Source organism: Nannospalax galili, unplaced genomic scaffold (assembly GCF_000622305.1).
Source record: "Nannospalax galili isolate Female #2095 unplaced genomic scaffold, S.galili_v1.0 scaffold450, whole genome shotgun sequence".
Classification (NCBI taxonomy): domain Eukaryota; kingdom Metazoa; phylum Chordata; class Mammalia; order Rodentia; family Spalacidae; genus Nannospalax; species Nannospalax galili.
In genome coordinates this window covers 245,937-270,812 of record NW_008329134.1, presented here as the reverse complement: position 1 = coordinate 270,812, position 24,876 = coordinate 245,937, and the positions used below count along the sequence as shown (strand labels likewise).

At 39.0% G+C, this 24,876-nt stretch overlaps 1 protein-coding gene across 2 annotated transcripts in view; it reads left to right on the top strand.

Moving 5' to 3' along the window:
* The window catches only part of Itgb8 (integrin subunit beta 8), an 87,747-nt gene that overhangs the window by 19,178 nt on the left and 43,693 nt on the right, over nucleotides 1–24,876 (top strand). For both annotated transcript variants that reach the window (XM_029563256.1, XM_008832591.2), the window contains exons 2-3: nucleotides 14,961–15,046; nucleotides 21,032–21,206. Coding sequence is in view for 1 of the 2 variants with exons in the window: in XM_008832591.2 (XP_008830813.1) it covers nucleotides 14,961–15,046; nucleotides 21,032–21,206 (261 nt within the window). In the remaining variant the exon portion in view is untranslated. The remainder of the gene's footprint in view (nucleotides 1–14,960; nucleotides 15,047–21,031; nucleotides 21,207–24,876) is intronic.

Below are 24,876 nucleotides of genomic sequence, written 5' to 3'. Positions count from 1 at the left end.
CATAGAAAGGAAAGTTTTGAGAAGGGAAAAATGGAGGTCCGCGTGTTGTTCACGGTAATTAACAAATTGTTGTTTGCCTTTCAATGACCACACAGAGGTGATCTTGGCAAGAAAGTGGACTCTTCTATAGATGAGAATAGGGGAAAATTTGGGCTGAAAAAAGGGGAAGTTACTGAGAATAAAGCTGAGGTCAGAGTCATATTTAAGTAGAAACACTTGGTTTAAAAAGGGAGTTCTCTGAGGGTTATAAAGAAAGAATTATAATAATGAATGTTCAAAAAAGCAGTGATCAGATGAAAAACAACCAGATATGAATAAAATCTGGGTTGGGGAGTATGTGAGGTAAGACAGAACTGTGCAGGGGACTTTGTAAACAGACACAGGACCATGACCGTGCCTGTGAAGCAGCTTCAGATACTAAGACTTGGGCTTCTGCTCTGGATTCATCCCCCACTGGTGTTGGCCTGTTCTGTTTGCTTTTTAACTCCATGGCTGAGCTTTCTTGGCTCAGTGGCCTGCCTCTGGTTCTGTCCTCCCGCTGGTCTTGCATTTGTCCCTTGCTCTGCTTTCTCTTGGATTTTTCAATTCTAAGGACTCCTACACATTCAGGATAACCTAAGAGGTTCCTCAGCACAGTCAGCACCCTCAGGGAGTCCTCAGGGCTCCGTCCATAGTGGAGGAGTGAGGCGCTAGGTGGTGAACACACTAAAATTTAGAAGATCCCTATGATGATGACAATAGGATGGGGTCATATGTCATCTGTAAACTAGAAAGGACAGAGCTGCTGAGGAGGAGGTGAGCTGGCATGGAATTCTGCAAGAAGCCAGGCAGAGCAAGAGAGCATTAAAACCCTGTTGGAAATTTCTCCAAGGAATGATAGGCTCAGGGTAAATCTGAGTTATGATGAAGGAAAAGTGATAGCTGGACTATTTGGAGAGATATGTGGTGTGTGGACCTAGCATTTCAAAGAACAAAATGAAGGATAATTCACAATATAGCATTAATATTAAATTTCAAATGTATTTACATGTATTTCAAATTGTAGCCAATGAAATTAGACAAATACTATTTTTTTGAGAAAGGGTCTCACTCTGTAGCTCTGATTGGCCTGGAACTTGCTATGTAGACGAGGCTAGCCTCAAACTCACAGAGATCCACTTGCCTCTGCCACCAGAGTACTGGGATTAAAGGCATATACCAACACACCTGGCTTACAAATATTTTTAAAAATATTTTATTATTTTTATTTTATGTTTATGAGTGTTTGGCCTGCATGTATGTGAGTGCACTATGTTGTGCAATGCCATGGAGGTCAGAAGAGGGTTTTGGATTCCCCTGGAACTGGAGTTAAGGACCCGGGTTCAATTCTGGGTCCTTTGCAAGAGCAGGCACTCTTAACCGCTGAGCCATCTCTCCAGCCTCACAATTTTTTTTCAAAGTTTAAGGTGATTAAGTGTCCTTGTCTGTTGTGTAAGATATACTTAAGTTAAAGTCATTCGATTGTAATCCAGGGTTTTCTTTGTCTGAATCTCTAAATAAAATGAACTTTAGAAAAGACACATATTTAGAGTTAGAACAGAATCTAAAGTACATTAATGAGAAGTGGAGTTCAAACTACATTGTGTATTGGTGGCACTAATAGTAGTAATTACTAAGGTAATCTTCGAGTGATACTACTACCTAAACTACTCAGTTTCTTAGGCTGGGGAGAGTTTGCAAAACATTCCAAATATCCTATAATTTTTTAAACCTTCTCACAAAATAGACTCAGTCAATATGAGGGGCATTAGAATAACTTTCCTCTTAATCTGAATGGAGAAGGGTAAATTCAGCAAATACTCAGTAGAGACCTGTAGCCAAAACCATACGATGTGTCAATAGTTTACTTTTTAGAGCGCATACCATATAATTTAATGTTTTTCTGTGTACTGTTAGAAAACATATTTTTCATTCTGCACTGATTTCCTACTAGCAAGTAATATTCTAATTTACAATGTTAAGTTTAAATTTTATTGTTATAGCATAACAAATGATCCTTTTAAAGTGGCAATGCAATACACAGATTTTGACAGACCAGTGATAACAGTGTTACACTCACGTACAGAGCCCTCCCAGTTCCTGCCATGGCTGCCAGGACCTCTTAGGTACCTTTTAAAACATGAAACAGTGAACACTCATTCCACATTACACACAACTCTTATAACAAAATTATATGGATTTTTATTACTGGTTTTGCAGCTCTTTTTACTAATTTTATGTGTTAAATGATGTATCTATCAGAGTTGTTTTGTGGAATGTTTCTTATTTTTAATTTTTCAACATATTTTGTTGAATTTTTGTGCATTTCATATGGTACATCTTAATCATGTTTAGGCCCTTCTCCCCTATTTTTACTCCCCATAGCCTGCCCACTGGATTTCATGCATTCTATTATATATGTTAAGACCTGTCCTGTCAAGTTTGGGTACATAAATGTCCCTTGGTGTTCCTGGTACTTGGTCAGCCTATCTAGCATCACTCTCTTAAAGATGACCAACTCTCCTTCACCTAGCAGTGATCAGCTGTGAATAGTTCCTCTGATAAGGTTGGGACCTCCTGCCCATTCCCCCAGTCTGTGCTGGGTTATTGTCTGCTTGAGTTTGCATGGCTCTTGTGTATGCTGTCATCGTTGCTGTAAGTTCATATGAACGAGTTCCCAGAAGCCTGTAAGACTTTGTTTCCTCACGGTCATGCACCGCCTCTGACTCTTACAATCTTTCTGCCCCCTCTTCCACAATGGTCTCTGAGCCCTTGGGTGAATGAAGTTTAATAGAGTCCTATACAGGGATATTCACTCTGCAGTGTCTTATTCTTGACACTTTGGCAAGTTGTGGTCTTCTGTATTAATTGCCCTCTGTTGCATTAGGACGCTTCCATGGTGAGAATTGAGAGATGCATTAGTGTACTGTTTACCTCCTGTTTCATTATGTTTCATAACCCTTAGGTGTAGCGGTCACCTAGAGCTGGGCATCTCACAGACATTTATTCTCTGCATGTGACCAGTTGTGGAACTTTGTAATAGTCTCCATCTGTTGCAAAAAGAAGCTTCATTGATCAGTGGTAACAGGTATACCTGTTACAGGTCAGGGTAGTCTGCAGGTATTAGGCAGGACAATCAGGAGGGCCTAGGGGCAAGGCTGGGGTGGGGCCATTGTGAGGGGTCTAACTAGCTAGGCAGAGAAGGTGTGGGCCCTGAAGCAGGAGTATTTTTAAAATCTTTTTTGAATTTTTGTGCATTTCATACAATATGTCTTGACTATATTTAGACCCCTTCCCTATCTGCACCTTCATAGTGGCCCCCCTCTGGATTTCAAACCGTAGAGATTTTTGTTGGCCTTTTAAAATAAATCTTGCCTATTATAAATTGTATCTTAAGACAGTCCCATAAGCTAACAGAATTGTGCACACTATAAAGCAAATGTTCTTCGCTTTTCAAAAGGTATTCCCAACTCAGCAGATGAGCAAAAGCCTGAGATGTGGGGAGTCATCCCCACCTCATCCACAGGAAGCAGAACTTCAGCAGAGTTCAGTTACAAAGCCAAGGTCAGTGGAGTAGCAGAGGCAGAAGAATGAGTTGCCCTCCTGCCTAGTCCAGATTTGGCTTCCAGGGCAGAACTGGACATTCATAAGGGGGAACAGCACTGCGAGCGCTTTATGTGCTTCTGCCTAATTAGCACACAGCCCGGAGTGTCCCCTGGCAAGAGGTTCGGAAACAGTAGAAAAAACAGCCTGCCCTCCCCCATGCTGAGCATGGGCCAACACATCTGATTCATGTGCTCAGTGATAGCTCAGACCAGGATTTTCGGGCTAAAACGCACAGCTTCCCTGGACACAGAAAGAAAATGAATCTTGCAAAGGGCACTAAAGCATTTAGGGAGGTTTTGGGCACTATGTGTCCAAAATATACCTGGGAGAGTTTGCGTGTTTCTCACATCCTCACTTTTAGGATGGGAAAGTGAGAAGACCTTAGCGTGGACAATAGGGGGAAATAATGGCATACCCATGCAGTGAAGGAAGCTCTCTCTTAGGGCACATGAGGATCATGACTGAGTCACCAATGACAGACTAGCACTAATAATTCTAGTACCCAGTTTTCAGTCCTATTTTGGGATAATTTCTTTCTGTTATTCTCAGTTGCATGTAGGACAGTGTTCACAAGAGAAAGCTCCATAGTCATAACTGGACACCATAGCCTTCCACAGGCACACTAGGCCTATTATAAATATCAAGGAGACGTAGCATAGAGCTCAACAAAGGGGAACTACATGATAAATCTGTATTTCATTTTCCATAATTGTATCCTGTGGTGAATATGGATTTGATTTTTCAAGTGGCAGCATCCAGGTTTTAGAATTTTTTTAAACTTTGAAATGTAACATGAAGAAAACCAAATTCCAAGTGATCTAAAATCCACTTTAGCTTTTATTTACTTATTTTATTTAAAACTAATTTCCTGGACTGGAGAGATGGTTTGTGGGTAAGAGCTGGCCAGGGTAAAGAGCTTGCCGCTCAAGCATGAAGACCCGAGTTTGAATTCCCAGAAATCACTTAAAGCCAGGTGCCATGGTGTGAGTCTACAATCTAGCTCTGCCGGTGAGATGAGAGGTTGAGACAGGAGAGTCCTCAGAGGCTCACCAGCCTCTAGCTTGGTACTCTGACCTCTATACCCATGCATCCACACTCAAGGCACATGAACTTAAACACACACATGCACACGTGCACACACACACACACACACACACACGCATGGAGGGAGGGAGAGAGAGAGATTGATTTTAAAAAGAAAATTGGTTCCAGATGATGATTGGATTGAGGAGTTAATAAGAAAAAAGTGGTGCCAGGTACCACAACAGTAACAGTACTGTGCTGTTTTCTGGAATTTGTTTTCCACTGTTTTCTTCACACAGCTATGCTGGATGTCTCTACAGTTTTGTTCAAATGACTGCAGAACCTGGAAAGGCTGTTACTGCTATTGATGCATCATACACTACTGTATGCTGCTATTATTGGTCTTTTGTATAAGCATAAATATGTATACACCTATGTATGATTTGAATTTTTGGAAGCTAGTTGTGCTTTCAACTTTGAAAAAAAAATCTAGTTTACCTTGCTGAAATGACACTAAGTAGAAATTAACAGTCATATTTGTCTAGAAACGTTAGACTTATTTTTTTGCCATGTGTGCAAGGGTAATGCACTGTGTTAAACATGGAAGGACGTATCTATGTAGGTTTGAATACAGAAACTAATAAAGTATTCTCTAAATATTGGTGTGGGGAAGCAAACTGAATTCCTTAGTGTTTCAGGTATTGCCTTGAGGGTGTAATCAAGTACACACTTGCAATATGACTTCAGGCTTAAAAGATGTAGCATAGAAAAAGTCCTATCCCAGGACATTTTTCTTTTGCCTCCTTAATCAAGGCAGTTTTCTGGCATGAGAAACAATGTGTATTTTTTTAAGTGGAGAAAGGAAATTCTTACCTGCCAAGAGTTGAAGAGGAAAATAGGAAGAACCCCTGGAACTCATTCGATCTAGTGTGCTAACTTGAAAACATTTAGAATGGAAAGCTGGTGAATATTTTGGCTTTTACAGAAAGGGAGTGTGCCTCATAAACAGGATAGTTGGAATGTATGGAAAAGTTCCAGTTAAAACAAGACACAAAGCACATGACTAATACTGCTTTTCCAAGTTAGACAAATGCAGCCTTAACCAGAATTTACCTCAGAGGGGCCTCTGGAACCTTCCTTGGTCTTGAAATGTTCTGAGACTGAAGTAGGAAGGCTGTACAGAGGGGTGAGTGGTCTTGCAGAACTGAGTTGGATCCATTTTAGGAACTACTTTGATTGGTTGTTTGTTGAATGATAACTTGATACACCTGTTAAATTTCATGGCCTAGGGATACATAGAAACTGCAGTCATCAGGCAAAGATTCCCTATGCTATCTCATCTGCTTCACCTATCAAATAACACATATCAAGATGTACACCTGGTGTGATCTAAAAATAATCAGGCAACTTTCAATCAGATTTCTCCGGTTACCTGGCCTGCAAACCCCGCTGCCAGTGAGCCTTTCTGGGGAGTCCTTCATCACGAACAGCTAGGCTATTTCTGCTCTCCTGTATCTTTCAATGGTGTATAATTGCCTTGTTTGCTGTTTTTATTTCTCATTCTACACCACCACCAAAACAGCATATATTCCAGCTCACTTTAGCCTTCACTTCCCTAAAGATCTCCAGTTTATAGCAGTGTAAAATTGTAATTGTAGTTAATTGTGTCCATGCCCCTTTCAGTGTTAAAAATGATCAAAGATAAAGCATAAATTTGATAGAGTTATACAGTGTGCCCAACAGCCAGAGCCTTTTGATCTAATTACTATAAGTAAAATGAATGATGATAAAAAAGGTTGATAGGATACCCTCTGACCAGGCCTCCTGTGACAGTTAGTTGCAACACCAAAGAAGGTCACTTGTGGCTACGTGGTGACTCTTCTTGTAAGTCCCATTATGATCAGACTTATGCCATCCCTGCCCATGTTAACTGACTCACTTTGGGATTGCCTGAAAGAGGGCAGGACTGATGATTGGAATGTGCATTGTTGCCCCAACATTTCCTAACTTGCCCAGAATTGAAAGGGCTCTTCCCTCTTTTGCTCTCCAAAAATCTTTATGCCAGCATAAAATTCTGTTGTAATTGCATGAATCATTTCTGTATCACAAAGAAAGTTGAAATGTGTCTATCAAACATAAAAGTTACATATAATAAGAGCTTAAACAAAGAAAGAAACAAAAATAATCTGGCTTAAAGAAGCAAAGATGGTAGGGTTCTGTCCTAACACTCATAGGGAAGTTCTACAATTATTCAAGTATAGAGAGGAAAGGAATGCTTGCTGAATGGAAGTTTAGTTTGATCTGAACAAATGAATTTAGTGATTTTTCATCTGATGAGAGTAACATTATGAAATGCTATTTTAGTTTGGTATCATCTCATAAGAAATGAGTTTGTTTGAAATGAACTCAGTTTTCCTTGAAATAGTGTCACTGTGAGTATGTTTGTTTTTTGTGAATTTGGAGCATCAAGATTCATGCAGATGTGAATCATGAAGCAAGCATCATTATGTTGCCTTTCAAAATAAATAAGTTTGGGAAGTGAAGATTATTTTTAAAATGTAATTACTCAAGAGCCTTTGAAACCTCAGGAATTAAAATTTCAAATTAACCTCAACCTAGAATCCTATTTATTAATTACACATTTACTGACTTTGAACCAAGTACCAGACTCATATACTTGGGATATAAAGAAAATATGTCGTTAGCTGGCTCGCTATCTCAGTGAGTAAAGATACTTGCTATGAAAGCCAGAAAACATGGGTTTAAAGCCTGAAATCCATGTAAAAATGGAAGGAGAGAACCAGCTCCAAAAAGTTGTCCTCTGACCTCTACACATGCTGTGGCATGTGTGTGCCATACGTGTATATTATTCACACACATGCACACTCATATAATAATAAAAAATAAATCAATACATTTTGAAAAGTAAATATGTTGAAAGTCCTGTCTACCCAGAAGCTGTCTAGAAATTTTGTTTCTCCTCTCCAAGGGAAAGCAAACAAGCAGAATATGAAAAAATATATCTTTCATTGTGGATGGTGTACATCTTATACAGAGTAATGTTATGTTTAACAGCTCTTTTCAAAACTTTTGCCTGACTTTTGTTTGTAGCTCTCTAATCAATTTTTCTTTAAACATTCAGATGAACAATGATTAGTTAATAGCTGTATTAATCTGTTAGTGAAAGGGTTCTTAAAGCAGTGGGTGAGGTAAGATTTGGTATATCCATTCTCATCCTTAAATGCAGAGTCACCCTCGCACAGACAGGAGCCCTGAGTGCTTCATGTGAAAGGCCTGGCCACCTCTCGCTTCTACATCTTTAGCTCTGGGTTCCCTGAGACAAATTCCCTCAGGTTTAAGATGGCTGCTGCGGATCAAACATCATATCCCTGTGCCAGGTGGAAGGAAGCAATGCAGGCGAAGGGCAGAAAGCCCCCGTTCTGAGAGTGCTTCACAGAAGCCCCATAAGCAACTTCAGCTCCTCTCTGTCATCAGAACCAGTCGTGCAACCACCATCATTGTGAGAGGGTGGAACTGTGGCATTCCAGTTCCTCTCAATACTGTCTTCAAAAAGTCATGGGCACAGTCAGTTAAAAGGAGCAAGCCAGCCAATAGTCTCGCTACTCTAGCGATTTCTCTTTATCTGGAGTAGACCATTATGAAAAATGTTGGCAGTGTTACACCTAGAGTGCTTTCATCAGCCCAGGAGCCCTCCTGCCTGCTGCGCTAAACTCTGATGGTTGGGGGCCAATAGCTGCCTTCTTCTCAGCAGAGTTCCCACTGTCACAATGGAACAGTGCCACTCAACAACGTAAGGTCAAGCTATCGCAAGCCACTCCACCCTCCACCCGCGTGCCTGCAGCCTATGCTGTCCTATATGAGTGTAAAGCCAGGTGCCCTGGTCTCAAAGTGGGAAATCACTGTGGTGTCGTTTGTGCTCAGGGACAGGCTGAGGTCAAACCTCAATGGCACCAACACTTTGCCTACTCCCTTGCCCTCTCTCTGTGCTGACCATCTTTCTGAGTAAACCGCTTGCTAGGTATCTCTATATTGCTTCTCACAGTGCTCTCATTTCTTCAGCTTTCTCTTGAACTAAGAGTTTAACACTGTCATACTGCCTTTCTCCTTCTAAACATATTTCCTGTGTTCTCTACCTAAAAGAGCTAACTGAGAAGGCAAAAGATGGAAAGAACTCAAATTGTGCTCACTGAATGCTAGCACTGAATGATGGGGTGTATTTTGCTCACTGAATTCTCAACACTGTTGGGGGTGCTTTTCAAGCAAAAGAAGAGGTTAAATTATTCAGACAAAATGACTTCCCCAGTAGATACCCTCATTTTCATTGATTTGGGTTGAATGTTTATTTGCTACAAGTTTGAAACAAATTAAACAATGTGGTAGAGAAAAACAAGAGAAATTTGCTAGCAGATAGTATTATACTATTTTATATTAGATAGCATTTTTTATTTCATAACTTAGAAGCAAGCTAGAGTATTAAAGTGAAATTTTCAGCTACTCACAAATGAACACTACCGAAATAGTATATTTGTTTCATGAAAACATTTTCATAGCTAAGGTTTTGATTATAATTTCCAAATTACCTTGTTAATCTTTTTTTTTTTATTTTATTTATTGTTTTTATTTTATGTGTATGCGTGTATTGCCTGTATGTAGGTAAGTGCACGCATGTCGTGCAATGCCCGCGGAGGACAGAAGAGGCTGTTGGATCCCCTGGAACTGGAATTACGGACAGTTGTTAGCAGCCATGTGAGTGCTGGGATTCGAACCTCGGTCTTCTGCAAGAATAGCCAGTGTTCTTAACCTCTGAGCCATCTCTCCAGCCCTGATTATAATTCTTTTAATTGTGTCTTCTTCATTGTTTCCTATATCCCAAGGACTAAATAAAACAGCAAATGAAAAAATGCTAGTCTATGTAGCTTGCTTATTTGCCTAAGAAGTCTAAGGATAGATGTAGAGGAAAAAGGGTCACTGCAACACATGTGCCACTTTCTTCCCCTGCTTGCTTTGAGATCAGCCTCGGGCACTAACTTGGTGGAAATCTATCTTCATTTTTCAGAACTTCTCTTCTCCGACCCTCCTCTTCAGATGAGCTTTCAGGCTTACTCCTTCTTCCCAGGGTCCTTTTCTGAACCGTTGACTTTTGTTTCTTAAGTCCAGTCTTCACAGAAGTGGCACTGCCTGCTGCTCCCTCCCTTAATTTTCGCAGGCACCTTTAGGAAACTTCATATCAAATCTTAGACTAGCTAGATCATTCTAATGACTAAACACAAATGCCTTTTTCATTTTTACATCAAATGATGACATATATTGAATTTCTGTGTTTAGAAAAGCTTCAACAATCAGGTTCTATATCTTGAGGGGAAACATTTACAACACCCTGACATACATGTAAATAATGATATGTAGAATGAGAAAACCTCAAAGTTAAACTCTACAATGACATGTACTCCATTTTTCTGGTTTGACTATTATCCAAGTACAATGCCAACTTTACATTTTTTAAGGAATTCTTTTTAACAATTATTCAAACATAATTTAATGTGTGTAGTAAACAGAACTAGGAAAGGAATACTGCCTGAAAAAAATGCATTTCTTACAAATTAGTCTAAGAGTGATGGAAGAATCTAGAATAATTGTTTTTGATAATCAGGGACTACAATTTTCATCAGTCTTATTTGTTCTATGAACCAACAATAATGTCAGACATAGAAATTACCTTGAAAGTTTCTTTTCAGCCTTTACGGCAAGAAAATAACCATCAAAATGTTTCTTCTGACTTCGATTTAATCTGATCACTTGAATGACGTTAAGCTCTCGGTCGAAGTGCAAACACCCCTGTTGTCTTCTGGTTGGGGGGGGTGTTTTGCTGCTGCTTTTGTTGTCTTTTGTTCTGGGTCCTTGTAATTTGTTCTGCTTCTCCTCACCTCTATTGGCGAAATGTTCTCAAAATAATGTCATTAACGACATCATCAAAACAAAGTGCACTGGTCTGAGTGTCATGAGCGTGCAGCTTCCAGATCTGTGCAGTGTTCTGTGGTTGATGGGCAGAACATCTTTATGATGGGCAGTTATAGACATCATTTCTCATGCCTCACAGAGAAAATGGGAATGAAATGAAGGTGTTCTAAGAAATGTTTAGCAATCTGACTGATAGTACTTGACTAGTATATATCTAATTATACTTAATTTATTTTCTTTTAATAATCATCATAAATTTTTTATCTTTACAATACAAAAGAATTTCATATTAAAGACAGACACCAAGGTACATTTACTACAAATTTAAGCACAAGCACCATCATTCCTTTTTAGGAACATAGAATTAAATACATATACACACCTGCACATAAAGGTGTACATGCATACATGTCTACATGAATATATCTAATTTTTAATTATCTTAATTATAACATAGGATTAGTTTCCCTACTGAATGCCTATGATGTATGCTTACATGCTCTGGCATCTGTCACTGTTGGTAAATGATTTGATAGGGGTTAGCCCTGTGTGACAGTGAGGAAATGAAAGCATAGAGGCTTTAAGGCGCATGTTAGTAGGTGACAACTCTATGGACATTTGGAAGTTTTCTCCCAGTAGCCACTTAGCAATGCTGCCTCAGTTTCAATGTAATGTAAAAAGTAGGATTCCCACTCCTGCTCAGAGGTCAGGGGGTAGAATTATTGAGAAAGGCCATAAGCGATTAAATCCTTTACTAATTTCTGTCAAAGAGAAATAACACAGAGTTCATGAGGACTAAAACAAGGGGGCATATAGAGGGATTTGGAGTTACATGGTTTAAAACATTGCCATTGTGTTTCCAGTGGCTTAAAAATAGAATCAATACAGAGTTATCCTTCATCAGAGTGCAATTCTAGACTACGAAGAATAGGGCCTGTGAATGCAGCTGCCCTGGACAAATAACTGAACCAGCAGCCACCACAATCAGAGAGGAAGAACAGCTCGCGCACGCCCACGCTATAATGAGGTGTCAGGGCAGGGCAACCGGCTGCTAGGAAACCACCGCGTTGTTGCGTCAGGAGGGAAGGCAAATGAGCCCAGCAGACCCAGGGGCTCATGATAAATGCCAATGTCCACAAACAGCACGTGTGCATGGATCTCTGTGCAGAGTAAGGATTTTTCTACTCTCACAGAAGGGCTTGGTGAATGCAAGGGAGGGAGGGAAGGAGGGAGGAAAAGAGAGAGAGGGAGAGGGAGAGAGATTTCTAGCACATGCTGTCTAACAGTACTGATAATAATAATTTGTCCATTCAGTGACAAGAATTGCTATATTGCTATAATTGATGTGATATTTCCATGTTAGGTATTTTACTAACATGTACATTTTCTAACTAAAGAGCAATGCCTTGAAATTCTACCTGTCAAAGTGTATCTGGCACATGTTCTGTGAAGTGTAACCATGACACTGTCCAGAAATAACGTTCCCACAGAGTTCACTTTATGGCCTTCTCCAGTTCTGCAGACTGCAAGGCCTTTCTCCTCTAGATCCATTTATGGGCTCCTTTTTAGCCTGTAGTTCTATACACTGAGCAATTCCAGCCCTGGAGACTGGTATGCACTCTTAGAACCTAGGTCACTATCCATCTCAGTCATCATCTTTAGGTATCCAAAGTGGGAGAACAGAGGTCAGCACTGGGATCACAAAGATCCACTTATTTCTGCCTCCCAAGTGCTGGGGTTAAAACCACCACCACACCCAGCCCCTACTGGAATTATTTTAAAGAAGAGAATACAAGGAAAGATTTTTGTAACTGGCCATGGTCACTCTTGCCTCTAATCTAGCACATGGGTAGAAGACTGCTGCTGGTTCAAGGCCAGCTGGGGCTACATAGAGTTCCAGCCAAAAAATTTAAAAAAATTTTAAAAAGGAAAAGAAGAAAGACATTTAGAAAAAAAGAAGAAAAGAATGAGGAAGAGGAGAGGGGGAGGAGGAAGAGGAGGAGGGGAAGGAGAGAGAGGGGTGGGGCAAAAGGTTTTTGCTTATAAATTTGTTATGTTCCCTGTTTGCTATGGGTAGGAACCTAACTTAAGCTTAAATATGGGTTACCTTAGGTCAGAATCTAACAAACATTAGAAACAAAGACCAAAGTCCTAGACTCTGCATCTACCCTCCCAGAATTCTGCAATCATTACTGGCATTGTAAAATTCTACCTGTTGAGTCAGAGGCTCATTCTAGGCTGGACAGAAATAGATGTCACTCCGTGTTCCAGTGAGGCCAAAGCCAGCACTAGAAAGGTCGTCTTAGTTGCTTCATGTTGCTGTAACAAAATGCCTGACACTAGATGATTTATAAGCCACAGAAATTGTTTCACATAGTTCCGGAGGCTGGGAAGTTCACAGTAAAGGTGCTGGTATTCTGTATGTGAAGAGGATACCCTACTTTGATATGTCAGATACCAAAAAGGCAAAAGGAGTCAAACACGCCTCTTCTGTAAGGGTTCCAGTCTCACTCACATGGGAGGAATCTCAAACACATACATGCCCTCAAGGCCCCACCTCATCTCTGCTTTGGAGACTAGAAGACTGCACTCAGACCACAGCAGTTGGCTAGTAAGCTTGATTTCTAGACCCGTACTGGCTTTGTTTCTGGAAATAAAACTGAAAAGGTCATTCAATCTTCTGAATATTTTAAGAATAAGTAGATTTTACATTTTGCAGACTAAGCCAGATGGAGGATTTGGATTAAGGAGTCTCCATATTTAGATGGCCAAGCTGGTAGTGAAGGAAGCCCAAAAGATGTTATTTTTAGTCCTTGGAATTCTAGGCCAGATCTGGAAAGATTAGTGAAGAACTCTTGGATAATGTATATTAAAAGTTGCTCTAAAACCAAGGATCAAGGGTAGGAGGAACCATCAAAGGTAAATAATAGATCATAGGGGAGGGTATTAGAGAAAAGTGTGTGTGCTTAGTCCAAAGCCTGCCTGGGGAAGTCAGGGGCGGGTGCTCACTAGTGTGCCACTCTGCTATAGTTAGCTCACTCTACTGTAGTTCCCACCCTCGCTCTGCCTACTCCAACACCTGTGCCATGACACATCCAAATCAGAGCTGTTTTACCCTGGATTCCAGAATGTTTGGGAAAGTTGAAAGAAGAAAAGTTGGATTGGGAGTTTCATGATCCCTGTCCCTTTAATTTCCCATATCCATATATGATTATATACAACGGGTACACACTTCAATGCTGAATGCTCATTAAGGAGAGAAATACAGGTTAGAAGAAAGCCCAGATGAGACTCTCTAAGAACCATCCTTAAAGGTGCTCCCATCCCCCACCCCTTCCCCTCTCTGTGAAGCAGAAACATCTTCAGATGTTTGGTAAAAATCTCTCTTGTGTTTGCTCCACTGTAGTTTATAATTTACTTGCATAAGCGATTTATAGCCTGGATGTCCACTTCTTCACCATGTGCCTTTAAGATGGAGGCACACCATGATTTCCAGTGTCTTTAGGGCATCTCATGTTAAAGGATAAACTATAGGAAATATGTGAGTGACCCACTAAATATAAGAAAAATTATATATGCTTATTCTGTGTTATAGTTTATATGTCTAAGTGTACAATAATGAACCTTGTTTTAGTTAAGTACTGAGTAGATGTAGGAATAAAGGCACAATTTCCAGGCACAGATATGTGTTAAAATACAGCCCAGTACAGGAATCTACGGGAAAGTGAATTATTCATGATCTTGATACAATTCAGTCTGAGAAATTAAGTTGAGTTTGCTAAAATAACTGATTCTGCTTAACTACTTTGTGCATAAAATACTGAATCATGCCATGATGTCTGATCTGTATTCTATATAAAAAATATTAACATAGAATTTCCACTTTAACTGTTTTAAATGTCCATCAAGGTTATTTCTCAGAAATTTCCTTCACTGTGACTCAGAGTGTTGATCTCATATGTAAATATGCTAATGTTATAGGAAAAACATTAGAACAAAAAGCACCTGCTAGGTTCAGAGATTATGAACTATGATGTCAACTTACTAACAATGTAGAGAATCTCCTACCAGGGCAGCCAAATCTGCACTAAAGCTAAGATCCCAAATCTGACAAAAGTCACATTTCCGTCATCCTCCTTTCTCCCAGTCTTATAAAATTAAATGTTCTCCAGGTGTCTGTTAACTGTAATTTCCTAAAGAAATCATGTTATTTGATGTCATGTCTTTTAATAAGAAATAATCTGATTCCATTTTTCAAAATGCATTTTGTTTTGCATTGTGTATGCTTTCTGATTTGAGAGTGACCCTAACACTCATCTTACCTTCCATTTCAGAAGACAATAGATGCGGGTCTTCAAACACAGTCTCCTGTGCCAGGTGCCTTGAGCTGAGTCCAGAATGTGGATGGTGTGTTCAAGAGGTGTGCCTTTGTTATTTGTTTGTTTTAGTTGTTGCTTTGGAGTGTTCCTCATACTTGACTTTCTGTCTAGTTGATTTCATTGACTTCAGAGTCTGTGCCTTAAGGTGCATCAGAAAAAGAAAGATAATGTCAAGTATCAGTAAAGGTTTGTTTGGTTTTATGAGTGAAAACATCTATCTGTTTGAATACAGAATCAACTATAGCTTTTTATTGGGAAAATTATGGTAATTTTGAAATAAAATGCAAGCCATTTTATGATTTCCACATAGAGAGAGTTGGCCAACACAGATAGTAACATTTGATAGTTCAATAGGCTGATACAAAATTCTTGCTGTACCTTGAGGCATGAAGTTATACACAAGCTGGATTGTTCTGGTGCACTTGTTTATGAAAAAACCAAGGTAATTCGCTGATTTGTTTCATTTCTTAATGAAATGTTTGAAGTTTCATGACTTAGTTCATTTCCTAAAATTGTGTATCAATTTTTGGTTACTTATGAAAAAGTGATGCTTTTATTTTGGGGCTTGAAACTGTCCATGAAATATTGCACATTTAAATCCTATGAAATGGAGAATAATTTTTTAAAAAATTCTTATTGTTAAAAATAAATGTTTTGTATTCCATGAAGAAATATTATAACGATAGAATTCTTAGTAAAATTAAAATGCATTGTTATCTTTCTCTAAAATTGTTTTATGAAGTTTTAAAAACCAATTATCTTAAATTAGAGCTACTTATATGTAATGTTTCCCCCAAGGTGTCACCTACTAAATTGGAGTTTCTCTTTTCATGAGATTGCCTAGGTAGCTTTGTAGTTACTTATGCAGTTCCTGGGAATTACAACAGACAGGTTTTCAGAGCCTTGTGCTTGACATAGACATGAATTTCTAGTTTAGCTTCCTCTAATCTAGTTGAACAACTGAACTTACCAACATCTTGTCATCCACCCTTGTTACTTTCTCTCCTGAGGCACCCTTACGAGGGACAAAGAAAGCTGAAAAGTAGCCAGGGATGATGGGCGTCACTGTCTTCTATGAAGCAAATAGGGTACAGGCAAGGCAGAGATTCACAGAACAGCCCGAAAGTCAGCCTTTCCTGCTGACTGACTCAAGCTCCCTTACATGTTTGAGCTCCACAAGGAGAAAAATCAGATGTCATTCATGAACTAGGAAGTACCTTGCCACAACCCTACCTGTCAGGCAATGTCACAAAGGGAAGATTCCAGAGTTTCTGAGTCAAATCTCATCAGTTTTTATCAGCCAAAGACTGGATGGAATCCACATGTTCTCTGAACCACCTTTTCCTCACTCATCTCTGCAGCCTCGAATATGGAGTTGACTTGCAGGTTTTCCTGGGTCTGGAGTGTTTCACAGCCTGGTTTTCCTAATCCTAAGCCAATATTCCATTTTAGAATTTACTACATCATGAAGGAAGATCCTTGGAGCCCTGTAATTTGTGCCAACCCAACCTCAGAAGTTGAGTGCCTCAGCGAGAGTAGTTGGAGGAAGCCTTCAGAAGCCTTTTTGTCAGCCAAGTGCTATGAGGTTTCATAGAGACCCTTCTCCTCACAGCTGTTTAGCACAAAAATTGAGGAAAGCCAGCTTCTGCGAACGCCCATCCGTCTCGTCACAGACGGAGAGATTTAAGGATGTTCGGCGAGATGGGCAGTCAGAAAAAAGGAAGGACAATGTGGGCGAGGTCCTGAGGGGACAAAGAAATCCTGTGTCACCTGTCAGATTAATCCCTTGACAGGGAGCTCCATAAAACATTTAAACATATGCAAGGTTATTCTTGTCTACACACCACAGTGTGATTGTAGTTTATGTTTAGAAAGATCAAATCTGAAGAGAAACAAAATTGAATTTAAACACTAGTTCCGCTAGTTTCTAACTATAAACTTGATATGTTGCTTCATCCCTATCTCTAAAATGGAAATACTAATTGTACCTTCCCCATACTGTAATGAAAATATAATGAAGTAATATGTGGCATATGGCGCTGCTGAAGAAAGGGATTTGTAACTATAGATACTGTAGTGATGCTTAGGAAGCTAGGACTGCCTGTGTTAATATTTCAAGAGGGTTCTGGGGAGATGCCTTAAGGTGTAAAGTTCTTCTTGTACAAATACAAGGACCTGAGTTAGCATCCCTAGCACCCACATAAAAAACAGTTGTAGCAGCACCCATGTGTAACCCCAGCACTAGGAGGTGAAGACAGACAGATCCCTGGGGCTTGCTAACTAGCCAGTCTAGTTGAAATAACCAGCACCAAACTAAGATGAGGAAGAAATCAAAGACGACATCTTGGCATCAACTCCTGGCTTCCGTATGCACACATGTGTGCACACATGCATACACCACAAGCGCATGTAATAATAATAATAATAACAAAATAAAAAGTAGCATAATCTCTCTGGGGACACAACTAGTGCTAAATCTTGGCCACTGTCCTCATTACAAAGAAGAAAAGCTGTCCAAACCCTGCAGGCTGGCATGTCACTGTCAGGAGGCATGCCGCAATGTTGAGTTTTGGCAAGATCACCCATCCCAGATGCAGTTGGTGTCCCTGATTCTAAAAGCAACAAAGGCTTCTCCTGATCTTCATGACAGTGAAGGGACAGTAGCCCAAGATCACCCATCCCAGATGCAGTTGGTGTCCCTGATTCTAAAAGCAACAACAAAGGCTTCTCCTGATCTTCATGATAGTGAAGGGACAGTAGCATAGCACACATGCCCTGTATAATTTTCAAACCTGGTCAAAATACCCCTCCCTCTTAAGGCTCTGGGAATATCCCAGAAGCAGCAGTGGAAATGATGCAAGAGCTAAACGTTACAGAGAAGGGCTGAGAAAGGCCGTCTACTGGGCATGGTGCGTCCCTTGCATTCTTGAACTCACAGCAGCTACGGTCACCTCCACTGGGCCTGCCCAAGATGGCTTTATCAACAGTGGGTCATGAATGGGGGAGAGTCTCATAGGACCCTATCCCTTCCTGCTGAACTATTAACTATTGATAGATTCTGGGAGAGGTGGAGTCATTGTCATTAGTTGTATACCTACTGGTGCATTCACAAAGATATCCCTGGTCACAAAGATATCCCTGGCTATACTCAATGACTCACAAAAAAAAAGCAAAAAGACATGATTTATAGAGAAGAGGAGGCATTGAATGGGGGTGAGCAGATAGGTAGGAGACAATGAGAGTAGTCAGAATATATTATATACATGTATGAAACTGTCAAATAAATTTAATTAATGAAAACTCACTAAAAATGTAGACTACATGTACCCAAATTGCTTGCAATTTTGAGCAGCATTTTAATCTGTCATTCCTATCCTTTATTTCCACTTCTTCTACACTGCATAAAACTACTAGAAAATAATTAGGATAGAAAGAATCCAATAAATATTACCTAGTTAATGCTCATGTTCTTAGTCAACATCTATTAAAGACACATTGTTTTGAGCAATTCTGTCCCTTCTCTGTCTGGCACATCTGACAGGGTGTCACAGCATGGACAGAAGTTTGTCAGGTGGCATTGGGCCATAGCTGTCATAAAACAGGATGCAAAGGACCTTCGCTAGCCAGAGGGAGATGCTAGAGTCATTCCATTTCTATGCTGATTGCTATTTTGGGAGGTGAAAGAGACTCAGATATAAGTCAAAAACTGTGTTTTATTTATATACTCAGAACATATGCTAAACCGATAGAAGTAACTGGTGGAAGGCAAGCCACAGTAACTTGAGACTGGACCCTTCATTCTCAAAAGGTTTTAGCTGCAGAAAGTTACAGTATGATTTTGTCTATGTATTTTTTGTAGAAAAATTAAAACATAAAAATTAGAATAAATTAAAATGGCACAAGACGCCAAAAAATTAAAAGGGTGTGGCTTTAGATTGCTTGCCTTTATACAAAGTGGACAGTAGACCCCAATGGGCCGGAGCAGCAGTCCATGCTTGCCTTTGATGCCTTGGTCTTTTCCTTCCTTTTCAGGTCTAATTGGACAATTGACAGTGCTTTTTTGACTTAGTTTTTGCAGCCATGCTGATTCAGATATTGCAAAATAATTGAGACTATTTTGGCAATTTCAACAAAAGTCTTTGACATTTAAAGGTCACGTGTCAGAGCTTGATGTATAGTTACAGTAAATTAGATACCCTTCCTTCCTCTCCATTCCATACACTCAAAGTCAGATGTCTGGCAGGCTGAAAAGAAAAATCGGAGCTGTTTGTACTTTATTTTCTTTTCATGATCTGAAATCTTGGGGATGCCATTCTGTAAAATGCACATGGCCCTTCAGGATTTAACCTGTGAGTCATGAATGGTATATGCATCAAGGCTTGTCTACTCTCAGTGTCCCTACACTTGGGAGAAGGCCTTCTAACCCAGAGCTCTCTGGAATCCTACAGCAGTTGTTTCCTGCCTTCCCCTGAGGACTGCCAAACTGTTTGTAAACTACATCTCACTGATGTATCCAGGTACTACCAGTCTATAAGATAAATTTAGCTCTAAGAAGTCAAGGCTTTGACTATTTTAAACTCCTGGCCAAAACCTAGGTGACAGTTAATTGCAATGGAAAATTTAATGTATGTTTCTGTAATGCAGTTACCAAACAGCACCTGCAAATACTGGTTAGAAGGGACGCACTGCTTTTGCTCTTTCATTGTGTTTGATCACTAGCAACTCTGAGCTCCAAGGTCAACACTGTGAAGGACCACACAGTAAACCTGTATTCTGAAGCCATACACTATCTGTAGCAAATTCATTTTACCTGTTGTTTTGCCAGATTTGAAATATAGAAGGCAGTTTTGGGTATTCAAACCATATAAAAACAGGTGAAATGGCTGCATTTGTCCCACTAATCCTAATTTGCCAAGCTGCACTCTAAAATTGAGAAAGAAACAAATTTTTAAGTGAATGTTTTAGAATGCCCACCCTGATCCTACCTAATCACTCCCTGTCCAGGGGATGTCCCTGTGTATAATTAATAACCTTTGGCATGTCCATTTAAACTTGATCGTCTCCTCTTTGCATAGCCCTGTAATAGTCTGCTGTCCCTAAACTTAATTCCCGTAAGAATTATAGTTCCCTTTTTAGTGACTGAATTCACTCATGATCTGTTGACCTTGATACTGGGGACCCTTGCTGCCTTGTTCTCTGTCACCAGCACCCAGCAAACTGCTGTCTCTGAGTAAATCCCATTCAAAAATCTTTAATTGAATGACTGAGTAGAATCAAATTCCCTGAATCATCTGAATGAAAGGTGAAATGATTGAATGCTGGATCACAATAGTCCCTGCCAGGAAGAATACTGAACAAACATTCCTTTAACGATGAACAGCAGATAAAGGTTTAGAATCAAATGCAAAGTCAGGAGAGTTAAACTGCAATCTCATATTTCACCCCCTCGTCATAAGCATCGCCTTTGACTTATCCAATTATTTATAGCCTGTCTTTTTTAATAAGCGTTTAATGATCTAAAAAATTATATTTCTAGTTCATTCTTTTATGAATTGTCAGCACTGTTAGGCATGTAATTTCAAAGGAATAATTCTCATCTTCCAAACACAACCGTATAACAATAAACATGTCGATTAAGTTCTTTGAAACTTGAGGCTCACATTTGAAACCAATAACTGGTCTATTTTGGCTGCTTCTTTTTATACCTGTCTTTCCAAAGTAAAAGATTTAGGAAGAGTCAAGTTGATGAAACTTTACAGTGATGAGTTAATAACATTTAAAGGACTTGATTTAATTTACTTTTTAAAATAATTTTCTTATTTTTAAGTGAAATTTAGAAATTAAAGATTTATTCTTAACAAAATTAATTTTCTGTGTTATTGGAAGCATGCAGCTGTTTTACGCAGTTGCCTAATTTGTCCCACAATGGAAATGTCTTCTTTATAATGTTGACTTCATATTGGCTTCTTCAGGGGTAACTGAGATGACATGCTGAAAATATCAGTGATTTTCCTTCTTTTAAACAGGATTTCATTTCAGGTGGATCAAGAAGCGAACGTTGTGATACTGTTTCCAATTTGATAAGCAAAGGCTGCCCACTTGGTTCAATAGAATTCCCATCTGTGCATGTAGTATTACCGAGTGAGGATGAAATAAATACCCAAGTTACACCAGGAGAAGTCTCCATCCAACTGCGTCCAGGTTTGATGATTTTCAAAGAGATCTATGATAACTCTTAATTTGTGTTTACATTTAACCTTAATTTACTGACATTTAATATTAAGTAGCAGACAGTAGCGTAGTAAAAATCACAGTGAGCTTAGATCAAGAACAGGATTCTTATACCCATCATGCCTGTAGCTAGCTGTGTGGCCTGGGACATTGCAAACTTGACCACAACCTCTTATAATTCTGTGCTCTGATCACATAGTCCAATTACACTATGATGTACTTGTGTAATTGTAGCTCCACTGCAATTCTGAAAGAAATGGAACATTTGTACATTGATTTACTTATTTGGTGATGGGAGGGGGCACATGTATGCCATAGCACATGTGGAGGTCGGAGGACAACTTCCAGGGGTTGATTCCATCCTTCCACCATGTGGGTTCTGGGGACTAAACTAAGATCATCAAGGTTGGCAACAAGTGACTGTACCTGCTAAGACATCTCACCAGTGCAGAATGGAGGCATGTTTTATATATTCTTTCTTCAGTCCTCACAGAGTGCTGGAATACAGTGAAACCCACAAGTATTTATGGAATGCATTGATTCATTAATTAGAAGGAAGAATTAAACTATGAACTTTTAAACACAAGACTATCATTTATTATTATCATAATTACCCAAGCCAACTTAATAATGGCCCTTGAGATTAGTCTATACCTCTCCTCATACATTTCTGATATTCCCCTTCTGCTATAATATGACCCACAGATTGACACATGGTGTAGGATCTGGAAAGCATTCATTTCCTCCAGGGAAAGAGAATTCCAGTACATGAACTGTATACACAAAGATGTCAAGATACACAGATATGTACCACTCAATTGACTGAGCTAAAGCAATATTAAATTGCTTTCAAGTCTTCATTAGTTCACTGTGGGTGATCCTGTCTTGTTATTAGTTTTGGGTTTTTTAATAATAATAATTTTAAAAACTTTGCTGCTATACTCCTTATTCTACTCTAAATGCCCAACTTATTTTTCCAGACTCCTTGATTAACAGAAAAACATAGTCTATTTCTTTCTTGGCCCAAGATATGCTCCCAGCTTCCAATTAAGACTGTGTCCTTTACCATATAAAATACAATTCAGCTCATGTAGACGTGTATGCACCAGTTGGAAAGGGTTACACAATGATTACAGCAATTCTGATTCGGTTTTAAGATTATGGTTCTTGTCACCAACCATTGCAAAATAATAAAAATTAGGATTACTGAGCTCCTTTTTTAGAAAGAAAGAAACAAAAATGATGTGCTGTATTCACCCAATACAGTATTCCTTACACATGTATCTCTTGCACATACAGTCTTCTAATGTTGATTGCCCAAACATCTCTAATGATTTTTTTTCTCTTCCTGTTTTTATGATAGATTCATGATCCTAGGTTTTCTAAGTCCTTTGAGCCTCCATAGGTCTTCTCCTACACTACTAAAATCCTGTTTCTTGCCAATCTCCATATACTTGAAATATTTTCATCTAATGTCTTTTCCACCTTCACATACCAGTGCATTCCTGGGTGTCCTTATCTGTATTAATATGGAACAGCAACACACATGGCACTCTGTTCTGTTTTGGTTTCTGACTCAAATGTGCCTGGCCTGGGATATTCCCAGTGCACACTTGAATTTGAGGGCAAGTTGTGAACATGCTTTACTACAAGTCTGTCTTCAAATATTCCAGAATCCCATATCTCCATTCTGCTTGTCTTCAACAAGTTTTCCATAAAAAGAGAATTTAAAAACATTCCCTTTAATACATGCAGGCAAAATAAATAGGAATGGTAAAACAAAGCAACTCGGCTCAATCCCTTGATGCCTTAGTCTGTTTAGCTGCCATCACCAAATGTCAAGTGTTTGGTGATACAAATGCTAGAAATGGGGCTGGAGAGGTTGCTCAGTGGTTAAGACCACTGGCTGGTCTTACAGAGGACCCAAGTTGGATTCCCAGAACACACATGGCAGCTAACAACCATCTGTTCCTCCAGTTCCAGAGGATCTGACACCCTCTTCTGACCTCCTTGGGCATTGCACGACATGGGCACACTTACACACACACAAGCAATATACTCATGCAAATAAAATAAAAATAGTAATAAATGCTAGAAATATCTTTTCTCACAGTTCTGGAAAGGTTATCAATGCCAAATGCCAAAAATCAGGAAGAATCAAGATTAAGTGCTAGCAGGTTTGGTTCCTGGTGAGGATTCTCCTCCTGTGTACATATGGTCACCTTCCTGATGTGCCCTCCATGGTAAACAGGGAACATAGATGAAAAGGAGAGAATCTCTGCTGACCATCAATCCCACTTTTAAGGCCTGGCCTATGACCTCATCTAAAATGAATTACCTCCCAAGGTCCCAATGCCAAATACCAAAAACACTGGAGATTTGGCCTTCAACAAATGAATTTGAGGAGAATATTACTCAGTTTAAAATCTATTTAAATTAGATAAAAAAGAAATTATCCATATTTTAGACAGGAAAACACAGCCATAAAAAAATAAAAACATCTCATAAGCCAATATCTTTAGCACACTGCAATAAAATTTGATATTAACATAAAAAGATACAACCAAAATTCTTATCATAAACTAATAATAACAGTAATAAAATACATCAAAATACATAGGATGTAATGATTTGTTCTCAGGATAATTGAATGTTTCACTTTTATTTTTTAAAAAAAGAATCAATAGGAAGGTGGATCTGTGTGAGATCAAGGCCAGTATGGTCTACATAGGGAGTTCCAGGTCAGTTGGTGCTACAGGGAGACCCTGTCTTACATACATATGTACATATATACATATATGCATTAAAATGAATAAAAATGAACTGAGCAGCCAAACAAAGATATAAAACAGCAGAATAAACAACCATCAAAATATGGAAGAGGAATTCATAAACCTAAAAATAAACAACAAAATTAATGAACTACAAAATCAAAATAAATAAAATAGATGTATAAATACAAAAGTTGGTTCTCTATAAAGCTCCACAAGAGTAATAAATTGTTAGCAAACCTAATTAAGAAATAAAAACAAAATAAATAGCCTGATACATTAGAAATATGGAAACAGAAGCTTGGGAGATACTTCAGTTGGTGAAATGCTCATCTTGCAAGTATGAGTACCTGAGTTTATTCCCCAGAACCCATGTAAAATAATGCCACGCACAGTGACACACACTTGTAATAACAGTGTTGAGGAGGTGATAACTAGTAGATCCCAGGGTTCCATATTCAGCTAGTCAATAGGCTATTGATAAAGACTAACTCAAAAAGAGGTGGCCTGATGCCAGTCATGATGGCAGACTCTTTAATCCCAGCACTCAAGAAGCAGAAGCCGGTGGAGCTCTGCGAGATTGAAGCCAGTTTGGTCTAGTTAGCAAGTTCCAGGTTAGCTGGGGTTACTCAAAAAAAAGGTGGTCTGAAGAACAAATTCAAAGATATGCACATACACACACACTACATACATGTGCATCTATAAACATACACATAATCATAATAAAATTTGAAAAATTAGAAAATGAGACCATTAAGAAAATTCTAAGTATGAAAATCTATGGTAAAATGTTTAATCTTAATAACATAGATAATTTTCTGTGAAATATATACATGTCTAAAATTGACTGAAGAAGTAAAAAATATAAA